The sequence below is a fragment of the Rhyacophila brunnea genome, unplaced genomic scaffold (assembly GCF_057557595.1).
Source record: "Rhyacophila brunnea isolate RB1 unplaced genomic scaffold, BYU_Rbru_1.0 scaffold_11, whole genome shotgun sequence".
NCBI lineage: Eukaryota > Metazoa > Arthropoda > Insecta > Trichoptera > Rhyacophilidae > Rhyacophila > Rhyacophila brunnea.
In genome coordinates this window covers 31,465,077-31,479,591 of record NW_028232763.1, presented here as the reverse complement: position 1 = coordinate 31,479,591, position 14,515 = coordinate 31,465,077, and the positions used below count along the sequence as shown (strand labels likewise).

At 34.8% G+C, this 14,515-nt stretch overlaps 1 protein-coding gene across 1 annotated transcript in view; it reads left to right on the top strand.

The window, feature by feature from the left end:
- Plc21C (Phospholipase C at 21C) overlaps positions 1-14,515 on the top strand; it is a 59,004-nt gene extending 44,489 nt beyond the window's left edge. Inside the window, exons 21-22 of the mRNA XM_085960236.1 lie at positions 5-124; positions 728-14,515. Coding sequence (XP_085816362.1) covers positions 5-124; positions 728-814 — 207 coding nt within the window. The 3' untranslated portion in view covers positions 815-14,515. The remainder of the gene's footprint in view (positions 1-4; positions 125-727) is intronic.

The following is a 14,515-nucleotide window of genomic DNA, read 5'->3' as shown; positions in this document are numbered from 1 at the left end:
GCAGGCAGTGGAGCGGGGTGTGGCAGAGCGCGTGCGTCTCGCACAGCTCTATGAGAAGCGCTGCGACACGCTGTCCCGTCAGCACGAGAAGGTGCGTCAGCAACTGGTCGCGCACAAAGACAAGGTACGGATTCTCTGTTGTTATCAGGAATATCTTAAAAGTGAGCATTTTTTTACCTGATATAAAGTATCATAAAATGGATAGGTTTCCAAAGCCAGCACACGGCGCATCAATAGAATTAATTGTCTCTGGAATGCCCCCGGTAGAATTATTGCATAAGTCTTTGTCACCAGAGTACTAAGGTTGCACAGATTCACAATGGGGGTGATAGTTCTGCCTCTGTCAGGTGGTATTGAGAAACGGATCACCGATGCATTCCTGTCTGACTTTGGTTGTGCCCCCTAACCTTTTTGTAAATTTTGGCACAGCACTCTCATGCTGGGATTCGATTAAAGTAACGATCTTGGTAGGGATTCCGTGTGCGTCCAGTATGCGAACTGTCAAAGGGCTAATCAGCTCATCCGCAAGAAACGGAGTGAAAGTGTCAGAAGTTGCAGTTTCATTTACTTATGTATATTTACAAAAGGCTACAGGTTTCTTGATATTACTCGCAGCTGGTCTCTTAGATTTGCATCGCCAGTCATCTAATCTTTCAATCTTTGTTAACTAAATATTTAAGGATATGTATCGTGTTTAATAAAATCTGTTTACTTTTGGGTGCGACAGGAGAAGGCGGCGCTTGATCAGGAGTACGAGTGGCTGCTGGAAAGCGGGGACGTAGAAGAGGGCGCGGAGGCGGGTGTGCCCCTCTAAGCCGTTGCCCGTCGGATCCCGCCCTTGTTGAAGATCTCCGCTTGAAGTCGCCTCAGATCTTTTCCGGCGTCGCCCTGGAGGCGATCTCCGGCTCGTCGGATCGTCGCGCTCTTACTTTACATTGTGCCATGCTGGTTCGACTCGTCATATGTTAAAAAATCTGCGGAAGTATATCTAGTCAACGTTGAATATAATTAATATACCGGTACTTATTCGTCATTTTGAATCAGTAAAGTCAAGGCGAGAGCGGCGCCATCTCCCAGACGAGGACGCTATTAAGCGCCGCAGATGACTATTGGAGTCCGAGAAGAGACGATGTGCGCAGCAGATCGGTCGAATGCGTCTCTTTCACCCCTCCGTTTATTTGCTTAAATTTAAGGTGCATTATTATTGTAAATGCAACCGATGGATGTTATCCAAACACTCCCAGTTTGTTTTTTTGGTCAAATAACCCACTGTGTCCATGTTTCTGGATCAAACGCATATTAAAAAAACAATATGTGATATATGCCAGTTGCAGAATTTGGACCCGCACCTACGTCATAGACAGGCACTTTGGTACTGCTCCACCATGGGGCCTAAATAATTCATATTTATTGGATTAAAACTAACATCTGCCATTTTGGTTAATTTCACATAGGTATGTGTTTCCTCACCAGAAACTATCATTGAAGTAAAGTCTAGTAAGTATTGATTTTGAAATATTGTACCGAGTCTGATATATACAGTTTGTCTCGAGAGCAACCATGTTTTGATATTAAGTTTATAGTTCTATCAAATGTCAGTACTATGCGTGCCTTTTTTAAAAGGTCTCCTTTTATTATTTCTTGTCTGGTGACAACTTGATTCTATAATTTCTTAGAATCAGACGCAAATAGATAGATGCTTGTGTGATCATATATGATTTCGCTACTTTTAAAATTATTGCAATTTTGGGAGCTGGTGTCAAAGATGCATTCTGCACCGATCGCCGTACCGTGTCTCGTGTGCCGTAATTGTTGCCGATGTTGATCGGCGAGGTGGTAGTCGTTAAGTGTTTTCTGGTTTCTGCGCTCAAAACTCTTCGATGAAAAATGCATTTCAAACTGTCTTCCTGATTTAGTCTCCGTCACGCATCGGCTATGTTTATTAAATTTACTTTGTGTAGATATCGGCAGTATCGGTTGCCCCCGCAAAGGTTCAGTTCTATGAAGAGACTTCATGGATGTATTGATTTATTGTGGTACCTTAGGGCTCACCATGTAAATTTACTCAGTATGCGTCCCTGTTGTGGAATTCATACAGATGATTCTGATATTAACAAATCTCACCATGTAATTTTACAGTGGGTTTTTCAATGGCTTCCCTCAGTTCTACCGATGAATCGTTAGCGGGGAAATCACATTTATTCAATATTTTTGAGTAGTATGACAATAATATATTTCTGTTAAATTATTAATAATTTAATAGGGGTTTCTAAACCAGGCCTGCCCCAAGGAACAACTGCCCCACAAAGCTTTTTAAATTCTTATTTTTTAGGGAGGGTGGGGGGGGGGGGGGGTTAGTTCAGTCAGTCGGAATCTTTTTATTGAATGTGTAAGGACTATATTATATTTATTACAAATGGGCTAAGCAAAAGAAAGTATGTTGCTTTCTGGTATTTTTTGACAGTTTTTGTTAATTTTTGTGGTCAGCTGGGTGGATGTCTTTGTGAACGCCACCAAGCTTTTAAAATTTCAGTATTTCATATTCTCTCTTCTTGGTCGTTCCATCATGGCTGACGACCGTAACAACCTTGAAATTCTGTCATCTTCCGAGCGACCTAGACTTTCTATCCCCCTCGGTCCTCTGCTTCTCTCAGGGCTGAGTGAAGGCTGCCCCAGTAAGCTTCTTCATTTGACACACTCTCTGCTTCGCCTTCCCTGGAGACTCCAAAACCGCAATCTCTTCAGGTTATCCAGTCCGCGCCGAACAAGATGTCCAAAATGAAAAAAATTACATAAATTTGGCTGCCATTAAGAAATGCACATTTTGCCCGTATGCTTGGCCTAAATCCAATCCTGATCTTTATTCAATTCTTTATTCAATGAAGATTTGTAATATTAGATTTTATATTATAATGGGTTGTGCCGAGAAATATGCGAATAAATAGGAGGTAAATTTAGTGGAGAGTCCCCCTTGTCAAATAAGCGGTGGGAGGTTTGGAAACTAATGAACCTTTGCGGGAAAGGGCTGTCTGAAACAGTCGTCGGTATCTTTCTAAATGCACCTTCAACTGGAGATATATCATCTCCGAATGGGAGTGAACATTTTGTATCTTTCAGGATCAGCTGTCCTCTCCATAATATCAATCCATATCAGTATCCCCGTCTCCTTCCCATAGATGTCGCCTGCGACGCTCCTAGATCACTCTTGATTCCTTCGAAAATAAAATGTGTAATAATTAATGTGGCAATATGTCCGAGCGCTCATTGTGAACCTCTCGTCATTGTGCTTTGTAAATATGAAGTAATAATATATTGATATGATAGTTATTGTTTGTCGATGTACCTTGTAAATACTAAGTATTTATTGTAATAACTTACGAGTGTATGGGGGCCGAGCTCCCCCTCGCTTCGGCCCGCACTCGCCGCCGCTATCGGTCTCTTACTTCTAGTGAAGAGTGATCGCCCGGCGTCAGTGCCGGCGCAACGGTCGCACAAACAATTCTTTACGCTTTGTGATTTTAGTATTAGGCAATTCTTCAAGCCGTCTTACAAATTATAAAAACAGTTACGTTCCCGTTAATTAATTATTGAATGTTAGCTCTGAGAATGCATTTACAAACTTTAATTTTCTTCGAATGAATGGTCGGTGGTACCAAACGCTACATGCTATGTAGGTATTATGGTGGTGAAGACTCAGTTTGATATAGGTAAAAGAATTATAATCAAAAAAGTTGAACAAAACCTTCTAATACGGAGATGGAGCCAAAACGAAAGTGATACCAATAAAGGACCTCTGCAGTGGCGACGAGTGGCACAAATAGTGCACACTGAACTTTGTCTTTCACGCTTATTTGTTTTCATTGAATTAAGAATACATATTACAGGTGGTGTTGGTTAGTTTTATAAAATTCATTAAGACCTGCCTTACCAAACCATAATCGATAAAAAATATTCTTCTATCTGTAAAATAGTATCTAAAATTATATAAACAAATTTTTATTGACTATTATCTACTATGCGGCATATGCGATGGCCAAGCTGCTTAAGCGTCGTCTTGTTATGTCTTGGGTCCCAGGTTAGAATCCTAGGTCTGGCAAATACACATTTGTTTTTCAATTTGTGTTTGGAGTCAGTATGGACCTAATAGGTTCAGCAAGTGGCTAACATGCATTTCTCGTAAAAACAAAATAAAACTACAAACACTATCTATACATTGTAGTCATAGTTAAGTGAAAACAAATACGTTTGACTGACAAAGTTTGGTGTGCACTATATTTGTCAGATCTCAACGCCTATCTCCAGATTTCGCCACTGCCTCTGGAAATACTGCACCAATTTATCATAAAAACTCAGGATTATGGTGTCGGTGTGTTAAGAAATAACACGTCAAATTAGAACTTAGCATTTTCTTATTGTATCATATTCGGCGAATTTCGGAAATTTATTAATGAAATGAATATTTTCAGTTTATTTCAAATATTATTTTTGTATAGAAACCACTGAATCTTTTTTATTTCTCCAATGTGTGGCGCTAGCTATTTTATATATTTTTATATGTTTCAATTATACACCGATACGTTCATACTATTTAAAGATTTCGCCAGTTTCTCACATTGTAATCTCAGTATTTACGTATGGAATACTAAATCTATTCACGGAAATTGCATTGTGATTATTTTTTATGAGTTGAGGTAAATGTTAAGTGGGTAGGGAGTCTTCGCCACTGATCTATAGAGTAAATTTCAAGTGTATGTGAAGTTATGTCAAGTATGTGGTGAGGATTACAATCCTGAAATGAGAAGAGTTTTAATGGTACTAGAGAGTGTTTGAATCCTTCAATATTGGGAAGGTAATGTTGTGGGAAGGTTTGCTGACGCACAATGAAATTCTTCAGTTGTTATTAACCTTCTGAATAATAGCACAAATGGGCATGGTGTATTAGATTCTTACCTTTGGAAGCATTTCTTTATTTAAGGCTATTCCTTTGTATAAGTTTTTCTTCGTAAATTTATAACGGGATTCGGGAACAGGGGCGAGCGTTTATATCTGCCGGGCGGATGCACAGCGAAGGGGTAGGTCTAACGCGAGTGTTATTTATTGATATTGTATTATTAAAGTTTACTACATGGTAGGTTATGAAAATACTTAGATGATATAAAAATTAAGAAAAAAGTGACGTTACAATCATTTTTTTTAAGGAAACGCGCGTGTTTGTCCGTGTTTGACGGGAGAGTCGTTTGCATAGATTTGGTGCTAAGTTTAAAGAGTTATCTCATATTCTTAAGCGTGCGTGTTCATCCGTTAGGTATGTCATAGCTGTTAGCTACTGTGTGTTGTGCTGCATCCAAAGTCATATTTTAGTTTGCCAGAGAATAAATTTCAAAAGGATGAATAATTGAAAAATGTCAGTTTCTTTTTTTTTCTCACTGCTATGACGAAGCTTTTTCTTATAGTTATACCGCAGTGGGAAATATAAATTAGTAATATTCAAAATTAAGTCATGGATGCTCACAGTGACTCGTGCCGCACGCACCCCTCAACGGATTATCGCGAACTTTTTAAAAATAAAAATAATAATGCAGCTTATATAGAATTACTTCAGGGTTACAGCGGCTTATTTTTTTTTTATTTTAACCTTTTTATCACTATTGATTTTGAGAATTCCATTAAAAATAAAAGTCTCTCAGAATGTGGACAATTTCCAGGTTACATTTTAAAATTCGAACAACAGGATTTACTAAATGAAGTATCCTTTAAAAAATAATTTGGAATAGCCCCAGAAACATGAACAAATCATGGACTGAGTGAGATTCAAACACACATCTAAGGCGAGTGCTTTACCAATTATGCTATAGACTCGGCTACAATCCCTGTAAAATAATCTGAACAACTACACATATCAAGGACAAATGCGAAGATGTCGATGTTATGTAAAACTTACTAATGAGCCTAATGTCATAGTTGACGCTAGCAAAATAATAACTAACAAGGCTTTTGTCACTTATTTAAATAAATATGACTAATGCGCCGGCTAGACGGCAGCGACTTGCCTGCTCGGTATAGTTTGTGCGAAAAATACGGAACACTTATCAGTTTGCGCCAGCTACATACTGCTTTCCTGTCCATACACACGGGCTTCCTGATACAAACCGGTTTGTGGAGGTAGCTTGTGGTAAAGCATTAGCGTCTAGCCAGCGCTTAAAAATAGAGTCCTGAGATATTTTTAAATTAACGGAATTTGGTCATGTTTCTTAGGTTTTTCCGAATTATGTATTTTTAATGAAGAATGTTGAATTCTTAAATCTTGTGCATTTATTCAGTCTTAAATGAAAAATATATTTCCGGAACAATATCGTAAAAAAAAGTATGATGTTAAACTGCTTGCATGGAGAGAATGGCACAAGGATGGTCGCACAAATACTGTTTGAAAGAGAGATATAAAATAAGAAACCGGGTTCGTGACGTTGTTTCGACAGCACCCTAAATTGGGTGATTTTGAAATTCGAAATGATGGCTTTTCTATTAGATAAGTTTATTTAATGTTCGTATACGTTACAGTATTGTTGTAAAATATCTGTCACCGGGAAAATAATTCAAATAATTCGCAGAATTGATGTGCCATATAACCAATCTAACTTATAGTGACAGTCAGTCTTGTAAATATAATCACGTGGGTGTTTTGTCAGTGAAAATTTCACCCACGCGGAGATCGGTAACGCCATTTTGTTTTTTTAAAACTTTCACTGATTCGTTCAAAATGTTCTTATTATCAGGGAGTGGAGAATTCTCCTCCCTTGTCCCGATGGTGACGTTTAATAGTTTTAACGGCAAAGATCGGGTGTTAGGTTGTAAGCGTTAGCCGCTCTGAGTTCACTTCTAGTCATGTGGAATCTTTCAACGGGAATAATGAATTATTAATTGAACTGGCGTTTACGCTTGTACGAGAGTGATGAAGTAATTATTGTGAACATTACTTAAAACGTGTTTTGTATTATTTAGTGTGTAAATGTGCAATGCGATATTCGCTTATTTACTTATTAACCATTTTCTCTTTTTAGTTTTTTTCTCAGCGATGATTGCCATTTTTGTATTGATCAGCCGCATAGACTTTGACATATTACTTGGACACATCATCGAATAACCCTGATGATAGACATTATCAGTGGCGAGCGGAGCAGTCCGTAAATGTTATATACTTGGAGCATCTCAAAAATATTTAATAAAGTACATATTACGTGTTTATTGTATTGTAAATTTTCTTTTCTATGCCTCACGATATTACTATGGCAGTATCTGACAGGCCGCAGATTTGTAACGACACACGTTACTAAAATCGCTGTAATACTGATGATTAGTGGCTTAGTATTTCATCATTATTCAAACAGATGTCACTGCGTGTTTAATTTTTTAGATTATGCAAATCAATCGACAGAGGCTGGTAATTTGAGTTTAAAACTAGCTGAAGGCATAGAATCGATTAATTACTTTTTTATGAAAATATGTTAATACTACTCCACAATACAACACATTGTATATGCTACTACCCCGCCTTCCCCCCCAAGATTCAATTAGTGACAAAGTCTAAGTAGACAGATAGTAGTTATAACAATTAGTAGGTAAGTACATATGATTTTTTCAAATGCATCCCTACAGACAAAGGTAACCGTATGTCACTGATTCACAAACTAATTTCATTCTTTCATAACACAGATTAATATGGATGAAAAATGAATTCTGCCTATTCTGCTTAGGGGTTGTCCATTTCAGTGGCGAAGGGTGGAAGTAGGGTGTGGAGATCCGGCATAATTAGTGCACACTGAAATTTATCAGACATTGTTATTTGTTTTCATTGAACTAAGAATACAATTTACAGATGGTGTTGGTTAGTTTTTAAAATTCAATCCAACCTTGCCCAATTAAAATTTTTAGTTATTTTATAGATAAATAAAAATCTAATATCTATTTTGATTTGGTTAGGCAGGTTTTAATTGAATTATAAAAATTAACCAACACCATCTGCAGTTTGTATTCTTAGTTCAACGAAAACAAATAAGTATGACTGACAAACTGTGCATTATATTTGTCGGATCTAAATAGCCTACCTCCACTCTTCGATGCTGGTCCATATAATATAACATGATGTCCTAATGGGGCAGAGTAGGTTCTGATATAATGTGACTATTTATGATGGCTATCCTTGGGTTGTAGAGAAAGTGTAGAGAAAAATGTGATGTCACAAACTCAGCAAGATAATTCATAATTTTCAACAAATTAACTTTTTAAGGAATGGAGTTGTGATGTGATTTAGACATGGGGGGAAGAGATTTTGTGACAAAAAACACCTACAATTTTTGAGATTTTGCATCTGTTACTGTGTCCAAGTATTTATGTCAACGGATCAACCGCACAAAATCTTTGGATAAATCTTTGGGTAAAAAGGAATAGTTTATTTTTTATTTCTTTTTGAAATGTACCCACTCTATTGGTGACCCTTGCCACTTGTGAACGCAATAAACAGAGTATTTTCTCTTACCATATTTTACAATCGTTAATATTATGATAAAAATTTTGGTAATTATTTTATTGATATTATTATTTGTACTCTACGGTGGCCATATTGAAGAAATCGGGACTTGAATGATTTCTATGGAGATTTATAACAAATTTAATATATCAAAGGATAGTTAGATAATTACGCCTCCCGAATTGTTATCTTTTCCTAACCTAAACGTAATTATTAATAATGAAATCACGCCGATGAAGTCGGTTTGTATTAGTTGTAAGTTTGGTGTCGTACGGTAATATAAATATAAATATTGTAAGTTTACAACACCAAATGATTGCGGGGAGCATCCTCCGCTCTATATCGGAGGGCTTCTGACAGGAAAGACCTTTCTATGAATATGTATAATATTAATATTGTGATGTAACGATTCTTTACCTGTCATAGAATCAGTTTACCTGTCATCGGATCTGAATTACAGTATTCTTTCTATGTTTTGAAACATGTATTCTGTATTTAAAAATGGCATTTGAAATGTTACATTTGCATTTGCGATCCTAAAATTATATTTCAGGTAATTGTTATTCTTTCTTTCACACTTTTGGATTGAAACGTTTCTACCATTTAAAAGAGAGTGCAAATATAACTGTGTGTAAAATGTCACATAATATAATATTGTAATAGTATTGTAATCTAAGGTCACAAAAGACAAATTTGTACATTGTTATGGCAGCTGTATGAAATACTGTTTTTGACATGAAAATGTTAAATCTATTTACTCATGAATCTTTAATTGATAATTAATGTCAGATTAATATTTTGAAAGTTTTTTTTATGACTCGATGCAGTTTTTATGGATTTTTATAATTATACTACTTCTGCAATGGCAAATGTGTTCGGATTAGACCGACAGATTCAGTAATAAAAATATTAATAAATGTATCTTTGTACGTTTATATTGTCAGGGATGGATTTTGAATGTTGGTATTTGGGTTTTCAGCACGAGTGTCCACATTATGTTGTCCTGACTCAGGCTGCTTGCTAATAAATTTGGATTTTTGTCCAAATAGCGAAATAAATGTACATGTTAGATTCAAGGGCACATTTACGACACTAAGGGCCCAATGCATAGAAATACTTATTTAAATAAGTGGGCTTATTTACAAGTAAATAAGAAATAACGCTTGATGATAAACAGGTGTGCGCCCCTGGTGGTGAAAGCGAAACGAGAGTGACAAGTGTCACGTAATTACGTATTCTCATCAGAAATCAAGTAAATATAGTTTTTATTGATTATCTTATCTATTCAAACTTTGAAACTAGATTATATTGCACGCATGTTGCAATACTTGCTGTTCAAGGAATATTATCCAAATACTGGGAACACTAATTTTATCCATAATGTATGCATTTATTTAATTTGCATTATGCAGTTTTCATTCTTTTACCATTTATATCGATTTGATGCTAATACTATCGATTGCAAAAAGCAATGTCGCCATGTTAGTGATTGTTTTGCTGTCTGTCTATGCATAGCGTACATAGGGTTGACATTATGCATTGGGCCCTAAAATGACAATATGCTGACATTAATTACAATCATTCAAACTTCTAAAGAACTGTCGGCCCACTCCACGCTTATACAAATCCATTTGCCGTTCGATTCTGAAGAAGTCTTACAGAATAGCATTTAATTGTTTTGGTTCTCCGTCATTCCATGCTTCCATTTTATAAACATAAATAATTGGCAGACAAACTTATGTACTGTTGTTCAACATTTGGATTTAATTAAAGAGAGAGAGAGATAGAGAAAGATGTAGAGTCGTGCGCACGCCTCGGCGAAGTGGCCGTTGAAAGGAAGCGGTTGACTTTGACTTTGATGAGGATGTCTTCTTACGCAAAGAGAACTCTGGTTGTGCTATACATAATACTTGACGAATAAAAGTTTTTCGCATCCTAAAGGATTGCATAATGTTACATGTATTTAAATAAGACATCCAAAATAATCTCATACTTTTTTAAGGTTTCTTTTAAGTAAACTATATACTTGTGTATAAAATACAAAAATAATACTTTTGGAGATATATTATAAATCTTTATGTTGTGACTCTCCATTTTGTGAGTGTAGCCCTACCTTAATGTATCTCTTACTTTTCATAAGTGACCTATTTAATGTTATCAAAGATTTATTTTTATACTATTTTTTCCATGTTTTTTTCTCAAATAATGTAATGTAATATTGTTTCCTACTAATGGTTAATAGAAGTGCTCGTTCGTTCTGTAACGCAGGGTAACATGTTCCACTGCACCAATGAGCCGAGGACGAATCGGATGTAATCTCAAAATAGTAATTGTTAATGAAATGTTATACTGAAGGAAATAGTATGTCACATCGGAATGTTTTTCTGTTGTTCAACACTTCTTTTTCTTCTTTGTGATTGGCGGACATGCTTTAATAAGTTTTAATTAGTTTTCAAATGATTTCATCAAAAGTTATTCCTAAAACTGATAGAATCAATCTAAATTTGACAGGAGATGAAGAAGAAAAAGAATTGTAATCATATATGTTGAAGAAAACCTTTTTCTGTAGAGATTTAGTCCAAACGTTTTGTTATTATCAGTGCCACGGACGAGTTAACTCGCCAAAGCATGTAAGTCACGTCAGGCCACGGACGAGTTAACTCGCGAGTTCTTGTAAGCATCATAACTTCTGAATGAACTGTTTGTGAATATTTTCTAAACAATATTTATCATTTTAGTGTGAATATATTCACGATAAACTCGAGAAACTTGTTGATTTGGTAAATTTTCACAAACATTTATCATTCTGTTCCTATTTCATATTTTTAAGGGATGTATTTTATTCAGTAAGTATCTGGAATACATCATAGCATATTTATCCTGATTGGAGTTATATTCGAATATATCTGACGGTCTAGTAATATTTATAATCACAGAAGGCTTTAGAAGATGGGTTTCTTCAACATCTTCGATTTTAATTGATAATGGAGAGGGCTAAGGATTATTACTGTAATGTTGTATTGTTGAAGAACAAGTGGCAATCGCTGACAAGAGATTAAAATTGTTATCGGGTGTTTATTTATGGCTGTCGGTGACTTGTGTATGGAATTATGGTAAAATTATACTCGTTATTAATCACATGGTTGTTTATTACTGCACATTGTACAATGAATTGAATGTATTTATTACTTAGAAGTGACATCGGACTGAATAGATGACTTATACTCTAATAATTCTGTATTTCTGAGCGACAGTATTATAGTATGTACGTAGTTTGTGGCGATTGCGAACCGGTAAACCGCCGCGGGTTTTGCAAATGAGGGTTCGGGTTTCACTCTTTACAGATCTGTGGAATACTCAAACTGAGAAATACTCAATTTCCATGGCTCGTGCACAAAAAAAAGAGGTATTATTAGCCTAATTACTAGTGAACAAATTGGCCCCCTAACAATTTACAAACTTCATTGGACTCATTTTCAATTCAGTTATCATTGAAGAGTGCTTGTATAATATTAGATTTGGATGTGATAATCACGTTAATTGGAACGTTTAATCGATCGGTTAAAATTGGTAGGCTAATTTTCAATTACACTGTTGTTTTGACGTCATTGCTGTATGACCCCCCATATAAAAATAAATATTTTCAATAAACCTTGCATAACAAACAAAACAAACTTGATAATAAAATTTTTAATGAAAAATTATTTGCTATTTACATAATTACTAAATATTCTAATTACATGTAGTTTTATTATTTAGTATTACTTAAAATTATACTAATACGTAAAAGAGTTTTTATTTTTGGACAAGGGGTTAATGTCCAGGGGGTATTTCTTCTGTTACCATTATTCTTTATATATGGATAAGTGCAAATTTAGATTTGACCTTGCATTGATTTTATTTTATCATTGTTCATCTCATTCTCTGCATTCCTCAGCTGTACAATGTATAGATAAATTTTCAGTACAAAAATGTTAATACATAATAAATAGTCGGGTTTCCCCCTTTTGTAAACTTTAAAAAAGAGGATGTATTTTTGGTATAAACGATATACACCTTTGACTGTATCGTTTACGTTTACATATACTCATATGTCAATCTTCTCATTCCACTATCATGCATCCGGTTAATTTAATATTCAGGGTAACGTCACCATTGTTCCACATTGCTTTGAATGTGACTGAATCTCCCCGATCAAATATCAATAATTGATACCACTCCGTTTGCTAAGTATTTTGGGTTCCAGAAGAAATTTGATAATATTGTCACCTCAATACTATAACTTGGTAACTTTATATTTATGGTGTTTTTGAAAATAGTTCTAAATCTGATAAATACATTATTTTCTTCCTTACATAAGGCAATAGGATGATAAGGCTTTGAAAAAAAGTAAATATTGTCACAACCCACATTGTCTAAATTCTATAACTAGGTAAGTAATATTTTGAGAAATCTAGTCTACTTTTGATACATACCCGCCTACTGTGTTTTCCCGAATAATATGTATCCATAAATATTTTTCTGTAAAAAGTGTTTGTGTCACATCTGATATCTATGAAAAACAAAATTAATTTAAAATATTAGTTTTAACTTAAAAAATTTCAGTGTTTATCGAAAAATTGTGGGTGACATTTAATGGGAAGAGGAAAATATCATAACTAATTAGTATATCGAACAATAATTATTCAACCAACATATTATGATAATTCAAGCAATCCTTGTGCAAAATATATATGTAGGGTTGTAATTAGTAAAATACGGTAATTGAATATTGCCATGATCAAGAGACTGAAGAAATAATTAAATCCAGTTATATACACTGAAATTTTTCATAATAAATTTTGAAAAATATCTATAATGAATGGGACTTACTGTTTTAGCCACCGAAAATTTCTTAACAATATGCAACTTTGGTTTTATTTTTAATTTCGATAATATGGCGATATGTTTAGATGGCACTGTGTTTAATTTTAAAATTTAATTTTCCAAGTTACCTCGTCATAATCTTGAGGTTGATATATTTCAATGAAATAAAATATTTCTCTAGTTATCATTTCTTATTTTGTATCAGTGGATCTATTCTATACACAAGGCGGCTATTGACAGTAGTTTATCATATTTATGTATTGAGAGGTTAATTGTTACAATAAATGAACCGTGTAAACTGTCAAAATGTGCTATGTTTTAACAGCCTCTCTTTTGGGTGTGTTAGACAGTTTAGACGGCTAACTTAATGTAACAATTATAATACCTCAATACATGAATATAATAAACTACCGTCGATAGCCGCCTTGTGTATAGAATAGACCCACAGGTAGAGATTGCTGTGTATACTTTTTACTCAAATGTAGCAATACTCAAAAAACCTACAAATGTCAAATTATATTAATCGGTCAATGACGGGGAGATACTTTAACACAAAATTTACTACATTTTCTGATTTGACATTATCTTCATTATTCATAGTTGGAGCATCACAATCAGTGTTCAGCCAAGATAGTACTCTTTTACCAAAATCTGTTTTTATTTTCCGCTCATGTTGAAAACTCAAAGAGATGTCATTTCAAATTCAGTTGAGTTTAAAATAGGATAACTCCGTAATCATATAATCCACCGGATACCCTCATTTTTCAGACTGTAAATAATTTAAAAAAACAAAGCCTTATCCTAACGTACTCTAAAACTGGTCACTCCTTATCTTGTATTGTGTGAACAGATTTTATGGTGACCCCCGCACCGACGGGTGTCATTTGATATTATGTGAAATATTAGTGTAAATTCTATTTAACTTCTTCATTCTGTGATTACTTTTTAAGGTTAAACAAATGGATACTATATAAATGAACGGCGTATGACGCAATCGTTATTACGGCATATTATGTGTATGTTAGTCAAAATCTATATTAGAATTAGCCGTTAAAATTAATGTCTGTTGATGTACGTAAATATAATAATACCCAATTTAAATAAATTTTCTGAAAGTTGATACTA